The sequence below is a fragment of the Chelonoidis abingdonii genome, chromosome 24 (assembly GCF_003597395.2).
Source record: "Chelonoidis abingdonii isolate Lonesome George chromosome 24, CheloAbing_2.0, whole genome shotgun sequence".
NCBI classification, from domain to species: Eukaryota; Metazoa; Chordata; order Testudines; family Testudinidae; genus Chelonoidis; species Chelonoidis abingdonii.
This window is the reverse complement of record NC_133792.1, coordinates 26,563,076-26,581,527: the sequence shown is the minus strand read 5'-3', so window position 1 is coordinate 26,581,527 and position 18,452 is coordinate 26,563,076. Positions and strand designations below refer to the sequence as shown.

The following is an 18,452-nucleotide window of genomic DNA, read 5'->3' as shown; positions in this document are numbered from 1 at the left end:
GGGGGGGGGGGGGGGAAGGGGACTGGATGAAATATTCCAGATGTGGCCTCATTGGTGCCGAATAGAGGGGAATACTCACTTCCCCAATGTGTTGGCAATGCTCCTATTAACACAGCCCAATATGCTGTTAGCTTTCTTGGCAATAAGGGCACACTGTTGACTCTCATCCAGCTTCTCGTCCACTGTAATGCCCAGGTCCTTCTCTGCAGAACTGACGCTTCGCCAGTCAGTCCCCAGCCTGTAGCAGTGCATGGGATTCACCTGTCCTAACTGCAGGACTCTGCACTTGTCCTTGTTGAATCTCTTTCTTTTGGCCCAATCCTCAAATTTGTCTAGGTCACTCTGGACCATATTCCTCCCTCCAACATATATACCTCGCCCCTCAGCTTAGTGTCATCCGTGAATTTGCTGAGGGTGCAATCCATCCCATCATCCAGACCATCATGAAGACATTGAACAAAACCAGCTCCAGGACCAATGCCTTGGGCACTCCGCTTGATACTGGCTGCCAGCTAAACATTGAGCCATCACTACCTGATGAGCCCAAAAATCTAGCCAGTTTTCTATCGACCTTATAGTCCACTCATCCAATCCATACTTCTTTAACTTGCTGGTGAGAATACTGTGGGAGACCAAGGTATATCACGTCCACCACCTTCCCCATATCCACAAAGCCAGTTATCTCATCATAGAAGGCAATCAGGTTGGGCAGGCATGACTTGCTCTTGGTGAATCCATGTTGACTGTTCCTGATCACTTTCCTCACCTCCAAGTGCTTCAAAATGGATTCCTTGAGGACCTGCTCCATGATTTTTCCAGGGACTGAGGTGAGGCTGCCCGGTCTGTAGTTCCCCGCATTCTCCTCCTTCCCTTTTTAAAAGATAGGCAATATATATTTGACTTTTTCCAATCTTCCAGGACCTCCTGCGATCACCATGAGTTTTGAAGGATAATGGCCAGTGGCTCTGCAATCACATCAGCCAACTCCCTCAGCACCCTTGGATGCATTAGATCCGGACCCATGGACTTGTGCATGTCCAGCTTTTCTCAACAGTCCTTAATCTGTTCTTTCACCACTGAGGGCTGCTCACCTCCTCGCCATACTGTGCTGTCCAGTGCAGCAGTCTGGGAGCTGACCTTGTCTGTGAAGACCAAGGCAAAAACAGTATTGACTACTTCAGCTTTTTTCACATCAACTGTCACTAAGTTGCCTCCCCCATTAAGTAAGCGTCGCACACTTTCCCTGACCTTCTTGATGCTAACATACCTGTAGAAATCCATCTTGTTACCCTTCACATCCTTTGCTAGCTGCAACTCTAATTGTGCTTTGGCCTTCCTGATTATACTCCTGCATGCTCGAGCAATATTTTTATACTCCTCCCTAGTCATCTGTCCACTTCTTGTAAGCTTCTTTTATGTTTCAGCTCACCCAAGATTTCTCTGTTAAGCAAAGCTGATCACTTGTCACATTCGCTATTCTTTCTGCATTATTCTGTTCACATATTTTATATAGAGTGAAACAGCTTCAATAGAAGAGATGGAGAAAGACCCATCCCAGAATAGCCTGATGGTGAAGACAATCATCTGGGGAGAGGGCAGATATGAATTTAAATCCATGTTTCAGAGTAAGGACTTGAAATTGGGTCTTCAACATCCCACGTGTATGTCCTAACCATTGGGCTAGAAGCTACAAAGTGGGTACCACCTACTCCTCCAGCTGTTTTATTAATCTACCCTGATTTTTTTCTAACTGAAATGATTTACCAAATTTGTGAATAGTTTAAAGTTGACCAAAACTTCATTTTTCAGTGAATGAACTACTAGAGCAAAAATACTGGCCCACTTCTACTGTAGACACTGGCCTAACATCCAGTTCCTTAAATGCTAAAACAGGTGCCAAGCAGGGTTAGAGGGAAGATGTTTGTGTCCCAGACTCAGAGTAGAAGGTGGTAGCTAACTGACTTTTGCATTGGGCATGTAAAAGGATCCATGTAGGATTTCACACCAGCCCAAAAGCATTTCAGAGCCACAGGATGAACTGGGACACTTGCTTGGACAAAGTAAGTCTTCCTAATTTCTCTCAAGAGTCATGCAACAGAGAGGAATTCCCAGGCTGAGATGTAAAGACTTGCCCTACACATATGATCCAGTATATTCAGACTCTCAACCTGATGAGATTAGCAATGCACTAGACAGATTCTTGAGCCTGTTTATCTTGTCCTAAAAGGGGTCTATTAGAATTGGTGTCTCTCCCGAGTTTTATCAGGACCTTTGCTAACAGCGTGAGGGAGTAAAGCCATACATTAGCTTTCCACCTCATTACATGGAAAAGCTGGAGCTCAACCACTACCTATGGTCTGAACAGAACTGGCAGCTACCGCATCAGAGAGTGTCCACATTACATAGCAAGGACTGGTGCAGGATGATCCCTGCCAGGACCAATGCACAGTTGCCAACTTTCATGTGGTAAATAGGCACCCTGACTTTCACAATAAGCCAAAAATCAAGCGAATCCCATTTCAAAACAAGGCCAAAACAAGCTAATCCCTACAGTGTGCAGTTTGGAACTCTGGTGGGCCCACTGTGCACCCCTGACTCTCTCCCTCCTTGTCCCTGCTTGCTCCTCCTTGCGGTGAGCTGATTGAAAAAAAAGAAGCAACAAGCTACGAGCCCAACAAGCTATAAAATAGCCAACAAGCAACTCAAAAGCCAATTAAGCCAAAAACAAGTCAATTTCTGCATTTTTCTTGCAGGTTTCACATGTCTGGACCAATGGCTTTAGAACTTTGAGAATGTTGAAACCCAAGACTGTGTTAGATAAGAGAGAAATATTCTTCTCCAACATTCATTAACTAATCCTCTCAACATCCCCTGTGGTAAGAATTATTGTCACGATTTTACTAATATTGAAATTCAGGTATAGAGAGATAAAGTGACTTCCCCAATCTTCTCATTAACATTTGTATTACAGTAGCATCTAGAGGCCTCTATGATGTGGATTCCCACCGTGCTGGGCACCTTAGCATCATATAGTAAATGATAGGCCCTGCTCAAAGAAAAATCTAAAAGACAAGATCAAACGTGGATAAAATAAACAAGTGGGCAAGAAGAAAGGGGTAACAACAATAGACCATGTAGTCAATATCAGAATTGGATTTAGAACTCACAAGTTCATGACTCTCAGTATTGTGTTCATTTCTATAGGTCATAATACAATTTTAAAATGTCACCCATCACTCTGAAGGTTTTGGTATTTTTCACTTTAATTGTGTATCCCATCTCATCTAAATATCTAAAATAAATGATCTCTAAATGTCATGAGGCAGCATTCAGTGGATACTGAAAAATTTATTCACATCAATAGCAGAAGTATTTTCTGAAAATATACTTTTGGAAATGTATATGGAGTTAACTTTGTGAAGCCATCTGAAGAATTCTTTAGTAATAAAAGCATCTGATTTGAAAGTGTCTGCTTCTTTTTAATCTGCACACCTTTGATGTAGTTCACGATTGAGAATTTTCACAAGGTAGATTTAGGGCTATAAAATGAAGTAATCTACAAGATGTCTTATATATAAGATATTTTAAAATATACTTTTCTCTTCTGTGAATGGCATATAGGAAGGATTTAATGGGGGTTTGTAAACAAGCTTTAGTCAATTAAAAAAAACAGAAAGCAAAAGATACGTGTAAAATGAGAGCGAATCATGGACGGCTTAAATGCTGGAGAAGATTCTTCCCCTTCCTGGAACACGATAGTGACAATGTCATTTCCAATATGACGCTTCCTTTCTACCTATAAAAAGGAGAATACCATCACTAGAATTGGATCCTGAGTATTAATACAGTGAAAGAACAATGAAACACAACATGAGATTATTGAATTTAATGCACTTTTTCTATGATAGCAGTTGACGGTAATCTGAAGTGTGTGCAGGCAAAATTTATACAAACATACTGTTCTGTTTTTATCTAAATACAGGCATTTAAAAGTGCAATACAGTAATGTCAAAATACTGTGAAGCTGCTTTGTTCTTTATTCATTCTTGTTCTAATTGTACAATGACCATGGAAATATGAAGAACTGATGTCTATTTATAGCCCAAACACAGTATTTATTAAAATTAATTAGAAATAATTATCTATATTATTTAAATGTAACTGAATTACGTGCAAATTACATTTTAGAATAATTGTTAATTCTATTTATGAGGAAGGGAAAGCAAGAAGATATATACCTTACTGTACAGTGTACTGCAAAGGACTTTTTAGGAGTCCATTTTTAATCTGAAAGCATCAGGGTTAGTCAAAATGAAATTGGATTTCACCAACCTCAGTCTAAGAACCATTAAACCAAACTTTAGAAGTGGCTATGGAACTTCAGACTAAGGTAAATAATTAACCTCTGCTTTTTCAGAGGTTAATTATTGATCTCTGGTTGGTTTAAGGCAGGGATCGGCAACCTTTGGCACGTGGCTTGCCAGGGTACGCACCCTGGCGGGCTGGGCCAGTTTGTTTACCTGCCGCATCTGCAGGTTTGGCTGATTGCGGCTCCCACTGGCCGCAGTTCGCCACTCCAGGCCAATGGAGGTGGACGGAAGCAGCGGCCAGTACATCCCTTGGCCCGCACTGCTTCCCACAGCCCCCATTGGCCTGGGACGGTGAACCACAGCCAGTGGGAACCTGCGGACACCGCAGGTAAACAAACAGGCCCAGCCCGCCAGGGTGCTTACCCTGGCGAACTGTGTGCCAGAGGTTGCCAATCCCTGGTTTAAAGCCTGGTCCCTTGTGACTAAGCTCTGTAAGTGAGAGACCCGTTAAAAAGTTATCCAGTCCTTTTCAGCCTGGGTACAACAACAGTAATATGACAATTTAATAAAACTTTTAAAATCCCCCAAGAATTCCAGACAGCAGGGGCATCTAGGTTTTCTAATATATTTCTGATAAAATTATTACTCTTCAGTATATATATTTCTGAATCTTCTAGGATATCGTGATTCTATTGTCTTTACTGGGCTGCTCCTAAGTAGATGGCCTATTATGTCTGCCATCAATAAGTGCTCAATCTTATTCTGTGATCTCTGCTGATTCTTATTAGTTCTTGGGTGGAATTTAAGATACCTGTTCTCATTTATGAAACCATAAATCACTTAAGTACAGCCTACTTGACTGCTGTTTTCCCATGACTATACTGCCACAGTTGTAGATATCTGAAGTGCTCAAGTAGGAATCCCCTCACTTCAACAAAACAAAGGCTGGTGGATGAACAGGTTGGGCCTGGGTAACGCTGACTCTTTACATTGTGAGACAGAATTCTGGTGGGTAAGTACAATCTACTAGGTTGTGTTGAGGGTGGAGTTTTACTGGAAATGTATTAGCTTAGTTTTTAGTGTGTTGTTATTTAAAGAACATCAAAAGGTGCCCAGAATACCGGAGGGGTATGGTTTTTATGCCATTATAAATTGAAATAGATACATATACATGTATTTTGCTTCTGGCATTAGTCTACTGGGCATTAAGTAACTCTTCAAGTCAGTGAATAAAATTCAATTCAAAACAAACATTCAGGGGTACATTTTTTTAAAAAAAGCTACACTTGTGTCACACATTTTTTGGCATTAAAATGAAACAGCATACACTGAAACCTTTACAGTAGATGGTAATAAAAGCGTGAAATCTACTCCACACTTAATAAAAGAATCTAAAAATATCAGGCATCTAAGTGATAGCTGAGAAATACATGGAAGACTGGAAACAAGGTCCTCTAAATCTCTGTGTATATTTAACATTTGCTCTTGTTGTATGGAAATGTTAAAAGACAAAAATGTAAGCCATCTAAATTGTGCCCTCATACCACAGCAGGCGGTGCCCTAAAAATGTGTGATGTAATAACTAGAATTGTCAATGCACTTGACTGCCTATATATTTAAAAGCACATTATTTGTAACCTCAGGACTCTGTTTTCTACAAGTTATATAACTGTGCAATAATTGTTTTTAAAATTATTTAAAATGTTTTTGTTAATTGTCTCTCTTCATCACAATTTGCAAAATCAAAGAAAGACCCAAACCCCTAGCCAACTGTGGCAAAATAAAAACAATTAAACACACTATAAGGCAATACAGAAAAATGTAAATGCTCCCTGTTAAGAATAGTTATTACAGAAACACTTTACCCATGTCTAAATCCACTAATAAATACTTAAATAAGTAATAACATTCTGAGGCTGAGGTGGCATGGTGGAATTTAAAACTTCTCTCAGTTCAAGAAGAATGAAAAGATTGAGAAACCTGCCTGTATAAATCCCACTATTTTCATATATTTTCATCATATATATTGAAAAAAACTGTATGAGGAGAAAAGGCACATTTACTCTTCTAATAAGACATACAAAGAGTTCAAATGAGAAAGTATTTCAGAGGTTTAAGTTTGATAAATCAAGCATCCTGTGCTCCTTTCTCAGGCAAAATGCCCACTGAAGTCAAAGGGAGAAGCAAGTAAGAAATGGTATCAAGGGAACTACCTTTCAAAAATTAGATGCTAGCCATACAGCACTGAACTCTCTTTTGGATGAAACAATATGCATTAGCCTTCTCCATGAAAAATCTCAATTCTACCTATATGCAAAGCAGAGTGCAAAGCTATTGGTACAGCTGGTAGTGAGACTACATTAAAACAATGAAAATGTGATCGATTGAGGCTAAGGGATTCACTCAGAACTTTTTTTGTATTTCTAGAGCAGCAGCTTTTACACAAATTGCGTTCCATCTCCATTTGCATTCAGCTTCTCATAGTTCTAAACCAACTAAAATGAAAACTGGTTCTCTAATTCACATTCCGCAGCATTGGGACTCTGACTCCTACACAATGGGAGGTAGCGTAGAAAATTTGCCACATATGGAGGATGGAATGTTTTTATATTCTCATGTCACCATTATGAAGAAAACCCCTTTAGAATTCTACTATATATTCTCTGTGGTATTCCTAAACCTATTAGGCATGATCAGGTCAGAACTGAAAACCTTCTACCACTATGACCATAAGTGGTACAACCTGTACTGGTCAACCCTGAGTGCTGGGCAGCAGTTAATTAACCGAGAAACCTCAGGAAGCACCAATGGCTTTGGACTGATGAGTGCCCGAGGAGGGTAGTGGAACCCTTGATGGAGGAAACGCCATCAAAAGGTGGATGAGCAAATTCACTCAGTGTTTGTGCCAATGACATCCACACAGGACAAACTGGCTCCTTCAGCTGTGGCTGATAATCAGTCTAGGAGTGAAGCCTCAAAAGGGAGGCAGAGGGAAGATCTCCTCTGCTTTGGCAACTCCTGCAGCATACCTGGTTCCAAATGTATTGACTCCCATCCTTCCTTTGGTCCAAACCAGTGAAGTCAAGAGGGAGACGCTGACACATGGGCAAAGCAGCTCCTCTTTATCAACTGCCCAGGCTATTGAAGCCAAATCACATGGAGAGGACACTCCATCCTTGCTGGCAACATGGACACAACGCAGAAGGTGGCAGTTACGGGTTATAAGCTCTCATTTGATTGGCGTAGAGGAGGGTGCCATGGGTCACCTTAGATGGTGAGAGGAATCACTGTGTTCCATTGGTCAGCCACCGCCTGCCACAAAGCCGGGTACCCCCTGGACAGTTAAGTGCTGACCCGCCACAGTCTGTCCACCTCATGGGGTGCATGGGGCTAGACCAAAAGTTAAATGGCAGATAGAAACCTCGCATCTGGCAAAAATAAGAAACCAAGGACTTTCCGGTTTGGCAGCTGGAATGTCAGACCATGTGTCCAGGATTGACAGACAGTGATGACCTACAATACACAAGCAGCATATGGAAGTCAGCTTTGATAGACTGTGAGCTGTACAAACTCAATGTTGACATTGCAGCACTTCAGGAAACAAGGCTTGCAGATGCTGGTTCTATCCAAGAGGTCAATTACACCTTCTTTTGGTCCATCGCCCACTTAGCAAAACAAGACCACTTCGCCATGTAAGAGCGATGAGCGGAGGGCCGTCTATTCTGAAGGATGATGCGCTGAACTGGAGCTGAGCATGTCCTCTCCTCGCCACCTAGTCACTGAGCAGCCATGCCGTGAGGTGAAGAGCTGACAGGTTGGGGTGGAGGAGACGGCCCCGGTCCTGAGAGCGCAGGTCCGGGCAGAGCAGCAATGGCTACAGCGGAGCCACCACCAGGCCCAAGAAGGTACCGTACCAGGGCTGCCTGGGCCACGCTGGCGCAATGAGAAGGACCCTGGCCTTGTCCGTCTTTATTTTCTCTAGGACCCTGCTGATCAGCGGGAACGAGGGGAAGGCCTATAGGAGTTGGCCTTGTCTGTTACAGCTATCCCCCTATTCCATTTTGTCTCTTACAGCTGTCCCCATACTCCATTTTGTTTTTGTTCTCCTGTGGCCTCCCCTCCCTGGCTGTTAAGTTGTTTAGCAGGGCCACTGCCCTTCTCAAAAGGGAGGGCCCCTTAAAGTTGTTTACCAAGAGCCATTGCCCTTTTCAAAGGGATGGCCAATTGTGCTAAGTGGGACCACTGCCCTGTTCAAAGGGTTAGTCCTGTTATCACCTTGTTAAACCTGGGCTCGGTGTAGGGTGGACAATGTCCAGTTGCAAGGCCTATTGTGTTTTTAAGGTCCTGGGCATGAGTCATAGGCCTCATGTGCTTCTGAGTCACCTATTGCACAGGACTCTGCCTAGACATGTCTCTGTGCTCACCTGCTTTTTTTTTTTTTTCCCCTGCCTCTGAGCCAATCAGAAGTACTGGTGGGAGACTGCCTAAGTTTGCCCTTAAAACCAGACATTTTCTGATCAGACCTCAGAAAGGTTCCTGCATTGCTGCCTGGTCTGATCAGCCAGGGGTTCTGGGGGGTCCTTTCTCCGCTCTCGTTTTATTTTTGAGCGTACACCCGTTTTTTGAAAACCCCCCCACGAAGAACGAATTGCTGCCTGAGAGATCTCCTGATTATTGAGACTGTACCCAGCCTTCTGATGATTTTGCTGCTTTTACCTCTGCTGCTTCCTTTGGGGCTGGTAAGAATCCCTCTGTGAAATTCTGTGAAATTCTCTATACTTTTATTTTATTATCTTAGCTGCTCTCTCTCTTTCCCCAGCACCCAGACTTAACCAGCACCCAGCATAGCTGTGGTTAAGTTAGGTTTAGAGAATTGTTTGTATTGTGTTCTGTAAGTTAGGTTTAAGAAATTGTTGCATTGTGTTCTGTTACTTGCTAATTTGTGTAGTCTTGGTGAAGTTAGGTCATAGATAAGATTTTGCTGTGTTCTGTATAGTTGTGGTTAAGTCTGTCTTCCTGCTGCCCCCACCGAGCTCTCCAGTCACCCCATACCCCTCAGTCTCTCTGCTGTTTAAACCTGCAGCCTGCCTGCCCTCTGTCTCCTGAAGTTTAAATCTCCCTCTGCTCTCTGCTGTTTAAAGCTGCAGCCTGCCTGCTCTCTCTCTCTGCTGTTTAAACCTGCAGCCTGCCTGCTCTCTGTCTCCTGAAGCTCTCTCTCTCTCTCTCCTTTTTAATCCCTTCCTCCACACTCTCCTATTACCCCCAAACCTCAATTGTATTACTGAAGTCTAGCATAAAACCCCATTGGTTACCCTTTTTCTCTCTAACACACCTCACATTTTACATTTATACCACTGTGACACATTTTTACCTAGAGTTGGTTACTTACCACATTTTCCCATAACTGTTAGTTGGCTATATGCTGCTGTGACACACCTTTTATATAGAAATTGTTAGCTACTTGTTACATTTATACTTCAGTGTTAATTGGTTACCAACTGTATTGTACCCCACTGTATTGTACCCCACTATTGAAACCCCCTATACTATTTGCTAAAAGAAACCCCTCCCCAATCGTCTACCTTAACAAACCCCATACCCCTCACTATTGAATTTTCCCTGTTTTTTGCATTTTCTTAATAAAGTTTATTTTGCACCCCACCTGTGTGGTAATTGCTCCCCAAGATCCCATATACCTGCTGGCAGGGACAGGCCTGACCAGCGCAGGATAAAGGCATCGGAGATAGCGCCCTTCCCCAGGCCCCCCCCGGAGCAGAACCAGGGGCATAGTCTGTTCTGTCAGGCCACAAATACGTCCACCTGGAGAGTTCCTCACCTCCAGAAAAGCTGGAGGGCCACTTTTGGGTGTAGAGACCACTCATGCTGAGAGGAAAAATCCCTGCTCAAGCGATCTGCCCTCATGTTCCAGGCGCCCGGTAGGTGAAAAACTTTTAGGTGGATGTCGTGGACTTTACAGAAGTCCCACAGGCTGAGGGCTTTGTGGCAGAGGGCAGAGGATCGGGCCCCGCCTTCCCTGTTGATATACAACATTGAGGCCCTGTTGTCCTTGCCCTTCAGGTGAGAGCAGAAGGCCATACACACCAGCCGCACCGCCCTGAGTTCCTTGATGTTTATGTGAAGGGTCAGGTCTTACGGAGACCACAGGCCTTGGGTCTGAAAACTCCCCACATGGGCTCCCCAGCCCAGGTCCAATGCATCGGACACCAGTTCCACGGATGGGGCCCTGTCCCTGAACGGGACCCCTCAGAGCATGTTGCTCGGTGTGGACCACCACCATAGGCAGGCAGTCACCAAGTTCGGTACGGTGAGAACCTTGTCCAACCGGTCCATGGCTTGGGAGAATTGCGAGGCTAGCCAGAGTTGTTGGGGCCTCATCCTGAGCCTGGCATGGCAGACCACATACATGCACATTGACATGTGACCTAGCAACTGTAAGCAGGACCTGGCCATCGTCACCAGAAACTTTACGATCAAGTCGATGAGCCCTTTCAGGGTCTCGAACCTGTCTGGGGGGAGAGAGGCCCTGGCTGACCTTGCATCCAGGAGCGCCCCAGCAAACTCTATGCATTGGACCACAACTAGTGTGGACTTGGTGTTTACCAACAGGCCCAGGGCAATGCATGTGGACAGGAGGAGTGCCACATGATCCTTCACCTGCGACCGGGAGGTGCCCTTGACCAGCCAGTCGTCCAGATAGGGGAATATCTGGACACCCTGGCGCCTGAGATAGGCTGCTACTACCAACATGCACTTTGTAAAGACCTTGGGGGCAGTGGACTGACCACACGGGAGAACGTGAATTGGTAGTGATTCTGTCCCACCACAAAATGGAGGAAGCACCTGTGCCCCTTGAATATGTGGATATGGAAGTACATGTCCTGTAGATCGAGGGCCATGTACCAATCCCTGGGATCCAGGGAGGGGATGATGGAGGTCAGGGAAACCATGCGAAACTTGAGTTTTACCAAGTACTGGTTCAGACCTTGCAGGTCCAGTATGGGTCTGAGCCCCTCTTTGGCCTTCGGTATAAGGAAATCACCTCGATGGATCGGTCTTCAGCTGTCGTTAAGACTGCGCCGATCACAACACATCCACCATTCTTCTTGCATTCTTGCCTTTCTTGTCCACGTTCATCCAAAACGTTTTACATTGTCATCTTCCCATCTTCTTGGAGGCTGACCAGGTGGTCTTTTCTGTTCTCGTGGGCACCACTCAGTAATGACTGCGGTCCACCTATAGTCCGTGAACCGTGCTATGTGGCCCGCCCACCATATCTTATTAAGGAAATACTGGAGTAATACCCCTTGCCCACTGCCTCTATCACTCCTAGTTCCAGGAGCCTCCCAACCCCTGCTTGAGCAGAGCCTCATGAAATGGGTCCCCCAAGAGGAATGGGGATAGGAGATGGTTGAGCGGATACGAGGTAAACCAGAGGGTGTAACTCAGGAGATGGTGTAGACGACCCAACGGTCCGAGGTAAGCTGCAACCATTCCAGGAGGAACGTACACAATCGATTGGAAAAAGGAAGCTTTATTGGGGGTGGATCCCTGCTGAAAACTGGCGGGGTACTCCCAAGCCTCCTGTCAAAACCGCCTTTTACCCACCTGTTTGCCCTTCGAGGACCCAGGATGTGGGGTAGGCTGATATTGTCTTTGCGGACATTTCTTATAGTCCCATTGCTTCTTATGGGTGGCCTTGTATTTTGGGAGAGCGGCCTAGGTGGGAGCCTGCTGTGACTTGAACTTGGGTTTTTCTGGAGCAGGGACATAGATGCCCTGGGTCTGGAGGGTTGTCTGGGAGTCTTTCATGCCATGCAGCCTTGTGTCCATTTCCTCCACAAACAGTGCCTTCCCGTCTAAAGGGAGATCCTGCATCGACAACTGCACTTCACTGGATAACCCAGAGAGCAGAAGCCAGGATTCCCATCTCATGGACACCACCGAGGCCATGGACCATGCGACCGTGTCCACTGCATCTAAAGTGGCCTGCAGAGACGCCCTTGTGGTGGATGCCCCTTCCTCCACGAGCACCTTAAACTCCCTTCTATCGTGCTCCCAGAGGGAGTCCTCGAACTTGGGGAGAGATCCCCAGAGATTAAACTCATAGTGACCCAAGAGAGCCTGGAAGCTTGACAACGAATAAATTTTTCTCCCGAAAGCATCCAGCCTTTGAGAGTCTTTGTTCTTTGGGGTTGAGGCTGGCTGTCCCTGTTGCTCCCTGTGGTTGACTGACGTGAGCACCAGGGAGTTGGGTGCCGGGTGGGTATACAAATACTCGTACCCCTTAGTGGGTATGAAGTACTTGTGCTCCACCTTCTTAGAGATGAGAGCCAACCAAGCTGGTGTTTGCCACAGGGCATTTGAAATTTTCACCACCCCTTCATGGAACGGCAAGGCCACCCTGTCCGGTGCCGAGGGAGACAGCACATTGAACAGGGAGTCTGCGAGCTCTTCCATTTCCTCAGCCTGGAGATGGAGGCTCGCTGACACCCTTTTTAGTAAGTCTTGATGAGCCCAGTAGTCCTCCTACTGGATGGAGGGGGGTAGGGCCATAATCAGCTCCTCCAGACGGGGCAAGGATGCCGGTGAGGTGCTTTGGGTGTTGGCCAGCACTGGAAGATGCACCACCTGGTCGGACTCCAAGCACAGCCCTGAGGAAGCGGGGCCCATTGACTCATTTCTTGGCATTCTAGGGATGGAGGCCGATGGTGTTTCCAACACCCTGGCTACCAAGCGAGCCCCAACCAGGGGCTGCGCCGGAGGCGACAATGCCCACTGGTACCACTGGGCTGGCCACGACACATGGTACCATTGCACTTGCTGAGGCACCAGTGGGGCCGGCCAATCAGGCTGGCTAGCCTGGCCTGTAGATAGGCGACTATGAGCGGAGGATGGGCTGCCGTACAACATGCTACTGCCTCCAGACTGGGAGTGATGGCGGTGCCGGGATCTATGTCGACCACGGGACCATGACCTCAAGGCGAGAGAATAGCACCGACGGTAGTAGCTGCTCCGCGAGCGATCTCGATGGATGGACCCACGACAGTGAGGAGCCAGCGATCGACACCCAGAGCTACAGTGCTTTGGCGGAGACTTTGAGCAGGATTCCAAGTGGGAGTGGCGTCAATGGTCATGCCACCACCGACTGTGATAAGCCTTCAAGGTGAGGATCATTGGCGACGTCTACCGCAATCCTGTCTGAGCTCGCTCTGTGAAGACGAGCAGTGCCAGGAGTCCCAATTAGATAGCACCCATCCAGACAGTCTGGCCAGTGTCAAGAGCGATCCACATGGACTGAGCCCTGAACGGTCGCTGGAAGGTTAGTGGTGTCAGGAATGTTCCCTCAACTGAGACCAGTACCGGGTGAGTGGTGACTTCAGCGATCCCAGTGGCAGCTTGCTTCTGGAGCTTGGGGCCAACATCAGCGGTGCTCCTGGCACCAGCATGGACATGACGTCCTTAGTCACCTGGAGGGCTTCAGGCATAGATGGCATCCAGACACCCAGAGAGGCCTACTCTGAAGGGGCCAGGCTACTCTGCTCCGCATGAGTCAGAGGCCTAGGGCTCAGTGGGGACTGAGGACTACCCAACGTGGGTCTAGTCTCTGTCCCAGACTTCCCTCGGTGCCGTTACGAAGAGGGAGTTTTCTGGCCTTCTTGGCATGCCCCATGGAAGGGGAGCGGTGCTGACTAGTCGAGGGTACCGAAGGGTCTCCACGCACTGACACCGTGGTGCCGGGTACTGGATGGGAGCAGCGTGCCGGGGTCGGGGCCAGCACCAACTCCATCAGAATAGCCCAGAGTCTAATGTCCCTTTCTCTTTTAGCCCAGGGCTTGAACGACGTGCAGATCTTACAGCTTTTGCTGATATGCATTTCTCCCAAGCAGCGCAGACAGTCTGTGTGCGGGTCACTCCTTGGCACAGAATGCCTACAGGAGCCGCACAACTTAAATCCCGGGGCACGGGGCATGCCCCGGCCCGGGCTCACTAACTAACTAAACTTCAGTGAAAACTAAACGAACTATAGGTACTACTGAATGAACAGTTCTGGGGAGAAGCTGCAGCAAGGCTGGAGCTGAGCAGTTCTGATGCACCTTCACTGGCGTCAAGAAGGAACTGACAGTGGGGGGAGTGTGCAGCTCCCCTAATACCGCGCTAGGCAGGCACCATTCCAGGGATTGTTGGGGGCGCTCTCCCTCGTGTGGATTCTGCTAAGGGAAAAACTTCCGGCACTGGTGCACATGGTGATCACGCACACCCACTGTGGAATACACATGAGAAATCGATCAAAGAAGAATTTAAATGGCTGCGCACAACAGTATATAGTTGTCTCTGGTAATATACAAACATTGAAAAGGCCAGTTTTCCAAAGCTGAAAACAATCATGAGCAAAACTGAGTGGGAAAAAATATTTAAAAATAAAAATGTAAATGATAATTAGGAACTATTTAAGAATATTTTAATAGATGTCCATAAATACCAGAATTTCACAGTCACAAAAGGAGGCTAACTTGGTTAAAAATGCCATCCTTGTTATTAGGAAAGGTGAAAGCAGCAATAAAAATAATTATTAAAAAATTGAAAAATGGAGAAGCTGATCACATAAATACAAATCAGCAGTTAGGCAATGTAGACAGCTGATAAGGGAAGCTAAAGGTATGAGTGAAAACTGTAAGACCAGTAGGGTTGGGGACAAGAAGAAGGAATTCTTTAAATATATTAATAACAAATGAAATCCTAGAAATGATGCAAGTCTGATACTAGGCAAGAATGGTAAAATTATCACTTCTAATGAAGTAAATGCAGAAGTATTCAATACCTATTTCTGTTATATATTTGGAAAAAGACAGAATGATGTATTTACATCTTAAAGTGATAATTACATACTTTCTCTTCCATCAGTAACTGGGGAGGATGCTAAATAGCAGAAATTAATGTTAAACACTTTTAAATATGCAGAACAGTTTAACTTGAACCCAAGAGTATTAAAAGAATTGGCTGGGGATCTCTCTGAACCATTAATGCTGATTTATAAACAAATTTTGGACCCCTACAGATGTTCCAGTGGACTGGAAAAAACCCAAATGTTGTGCCATTATTTACAAAGACTAAATGGGATGGACCTGGGAAACAATAAGTCAGTTAGGCTGACTTAAAATCAAGGCAAAATCATGAAAAAGGTGATATAGGATGCAATCAAGTAAAGAATTAAAAGACAGTAACTTAACAAATGCCAAGCAATATTTCTGGGGAGAAATAGGTCTTACAATACAAAATTGTTTTTTGTTTGTTTTAAATCAGATTAAAAGTTTGGTTCATAAAGATATTTGTTGACAAAATACACTTAGATTTAGGCATTTGATTTAGTCCCACATGACATTCTGATTAAAAAAAAACAAACACCACCACACTATTCTAAACTAGTGAAGATCATGCTAAATGAATTACCAACTGATTAATAGATCACAAACAATAATTATAAATGGGATACCATCATCAAGTGGGGGTGTTTCCAGTGACATCCCATAGGGATCTGTCTTTGGCCCAGTGTTCAATATCTTTATCAGTGATTAAGGCTACGGTTATGTCACAGAAGTCACAGAATCTGTGACTTCCAGAGACCTCTGTGACATTTTCTGCCTCAAGTCTGGAGCTCAGGGCTGGAGCTCCCACAGCTCCTGCCTTGGTGGGGGGACCCTGCAGCTCCCAGCCATGGTGGGGGGCCTCCCCAGAGCTGCCCAGCTGTGGCAGGGAGCAAGGGAACCCCACAGCCGTCCAGCCTCCACAGGCGGTGGGGGACCCTGTAGCTTCCACTTGCTGCAGGTGGCGGGAAACTCCCCTGGAGCTGCTCAGCCACCATGCAGGGGGGACCCCAGAGCTCCCACTCAATGCAGTGGTGGGGGACCCTGGTATCCCAGCAGCAGTGGGTGCTGAACCTGCCTCCCTCCCCATTTTGTCAGGGATATTTTTAGTGAAAATCAGGGACAGACCATGGTCTTTCGTGAATTTTTGTTTATTGCCCATGACCTGTCCCTGACTTTTACTAAAAATATCTGTGACAAAATCTAGCCTTAAGTATACATAGTCTCACTATCCATATAAATGTTTAAATTTCAACCTTAGAAAGGTCTTGGACTCAGTTATATATTCTGGCAGTGGGACTCATACATTATGTGCATATTGTGTTTTATACAGTTTTAAATGAGTTACTTTCCAATGTCATTGTGTGTTTGCTCTTATACTATAAATAGACTCAGTAGAATTATATTGATATTTATTTTTAAACCTTTTTATTTTTATCTATTTAAATTTTCACAGTTGTGGTAAATTATGGAGGGTTCAGACAATTATCATTTAATGACAAATGTTGAGATTCAAAAAATTAAACCTTTATGACCATTACAACATAAATTTATCATCATCATATGTCAAAATATGAAGTAAATGTCCAGTAATCAAAGTCTAATAAGTTTTCAAGCAGTATTTTTCTTACCTTGCTTATCTATAAATTTTGATCATTATTGATGGAAATATTTTTTCAGTTTGTGTGTGTACAGTGAAATTGATGTTTATCATTTTTATCAATAAAAATGTAATCCTTCCGAGACTAATTATGAAATAGGTAAAGTGATGAAGTGTATTGGCAATAAAGATATACAATTTTATATATCAGGCACAATTTTGAATGTCAAAAGCATTTAGAGATTTGAGTCCTACATTTCAAAAAACAAGTTTCACTGACAAACTAAAATATCTTTTCTTTTAAACATGCGGTTGTTTACTAAGAAAAATCAGTATGAAAACCACATACTTGCTGCTTGTTCTCTTTAGAATATGGTAACATAGTTGAAACATGGAACATAATCTCATGCCCTTGATACACTGTGTAGATGGAATATATTCCTGTTGTATCATCTGCAAAGGAAGAAAGCCACTCTCAGTGGGATAATGTAATACCACATTTCTAAGGAGAAAAGGAAACTTCATTTCTTGTCACAGGACAGTCTCAGGGCACCTCCTTTTCAGATCCATACTTCTTACTTGCCTTTAAACAGGTCAAAGTTAATAGATTATAAAAGATTATAAAATCTTGACATCCTGCATAATTTAAAGTATATACAATGTTTCTGCCAGTAGGCCCAGTGGCTTTACCCTGAAAGGAGATATGTATTCAACAACTCAGTGAAAATGCATCATGAACATAAACAAATGCAGCCACCAACACATCAGTAGAATCCCCCATTCAAGAAATTCATAATTCAGTAAAATATACTCCTGTGTTTGGGGCTGACAGCCAGTGCATATCTACATTCTCAATCATGGCCTTCAACTGAATAATGAACTCCTCCTGCAGAGTCCCACTGGAAGACATGTATCCAGTTTAGTTTTATTTTAGAACATCATGAATTCGAAGGGGTTCTATCCTGCAGAGACTTGTGCCTGACAAGTCTAATTTTTGTCTCTAAGAGAAAAAGGAGCTGAATGTGACTCTTCTTTACAGTATGTGATGTTGTTATGCTATTTAACCACCCGTCGCTAACACCATGACACAGAATATGTGGCCAATTCATGACAGGAAAGATGCAGTCTAAGAAAACAGACACTGTGAATTTGTGAGGAATAAACAGGACTGGACAATGTGAATTTGTGAGGAATAAATAGGACTGGGGCTGCATCATGGAAATCCTCCAAATTCTAGGCTCTGTCAGGGGACAGAGTGGGATGGTAGGGAAGCTATGCCAAAGGTGGAGGGCAAAGTGCCTGATAAGATGGTCACTCACCTTTGCAACTGTTGTTCTTCGAGATGTGCTGCTCATATCCATTCCAGTTAGGTGTGCGTGCGCCGCGTGCACGCTCGTCGGAAGATTTTTACCCTAGCAACACTCGGTGGGTGGGCTGGGTCGCCCCCAGGAGTGGCGCCGCTATAGCGCCGGATATATACCCCTGCCGACCCAATGGTCCTTCAGTTCCTTCTTGCCGGCTACGCCGACAGTGGGGAAGGAGGGCGGGTTTGGAATGGATATGAGCAACACATCTTGAAGAACAACAGTTACAAAGGTGAGTAACCGTCTTTTCTTCTTCGAGTGCTTGCTCATATCGATTCCAATTAGGTGATTCCCA

The 18,452-nt window shown here is 44.8% G+C and overlaps 1 protein-coding gene across 1 annotated transcript in view; it reads right to left on the bottom strand.

Moving 5' to 3' along the window:
• Positions 1 to 18,452, bottom strand: part of GARNL3 (GTPase activating Rap/RanGAP domain like 3) — a 164,101-nt gene that overhangs the window by 85,228 nt on the left and 60,421 nt on the right. Inside the window, 2 exon segments of the mRNA XM_075060474.1 lie at positions 3,688 to 3,796; positions 17,143 to 17,246. Coding sequence (XP_074916575.1) covers positions 3,688 to 3,796; positions 17,143 to 17,246 — 213 coding nt within the window.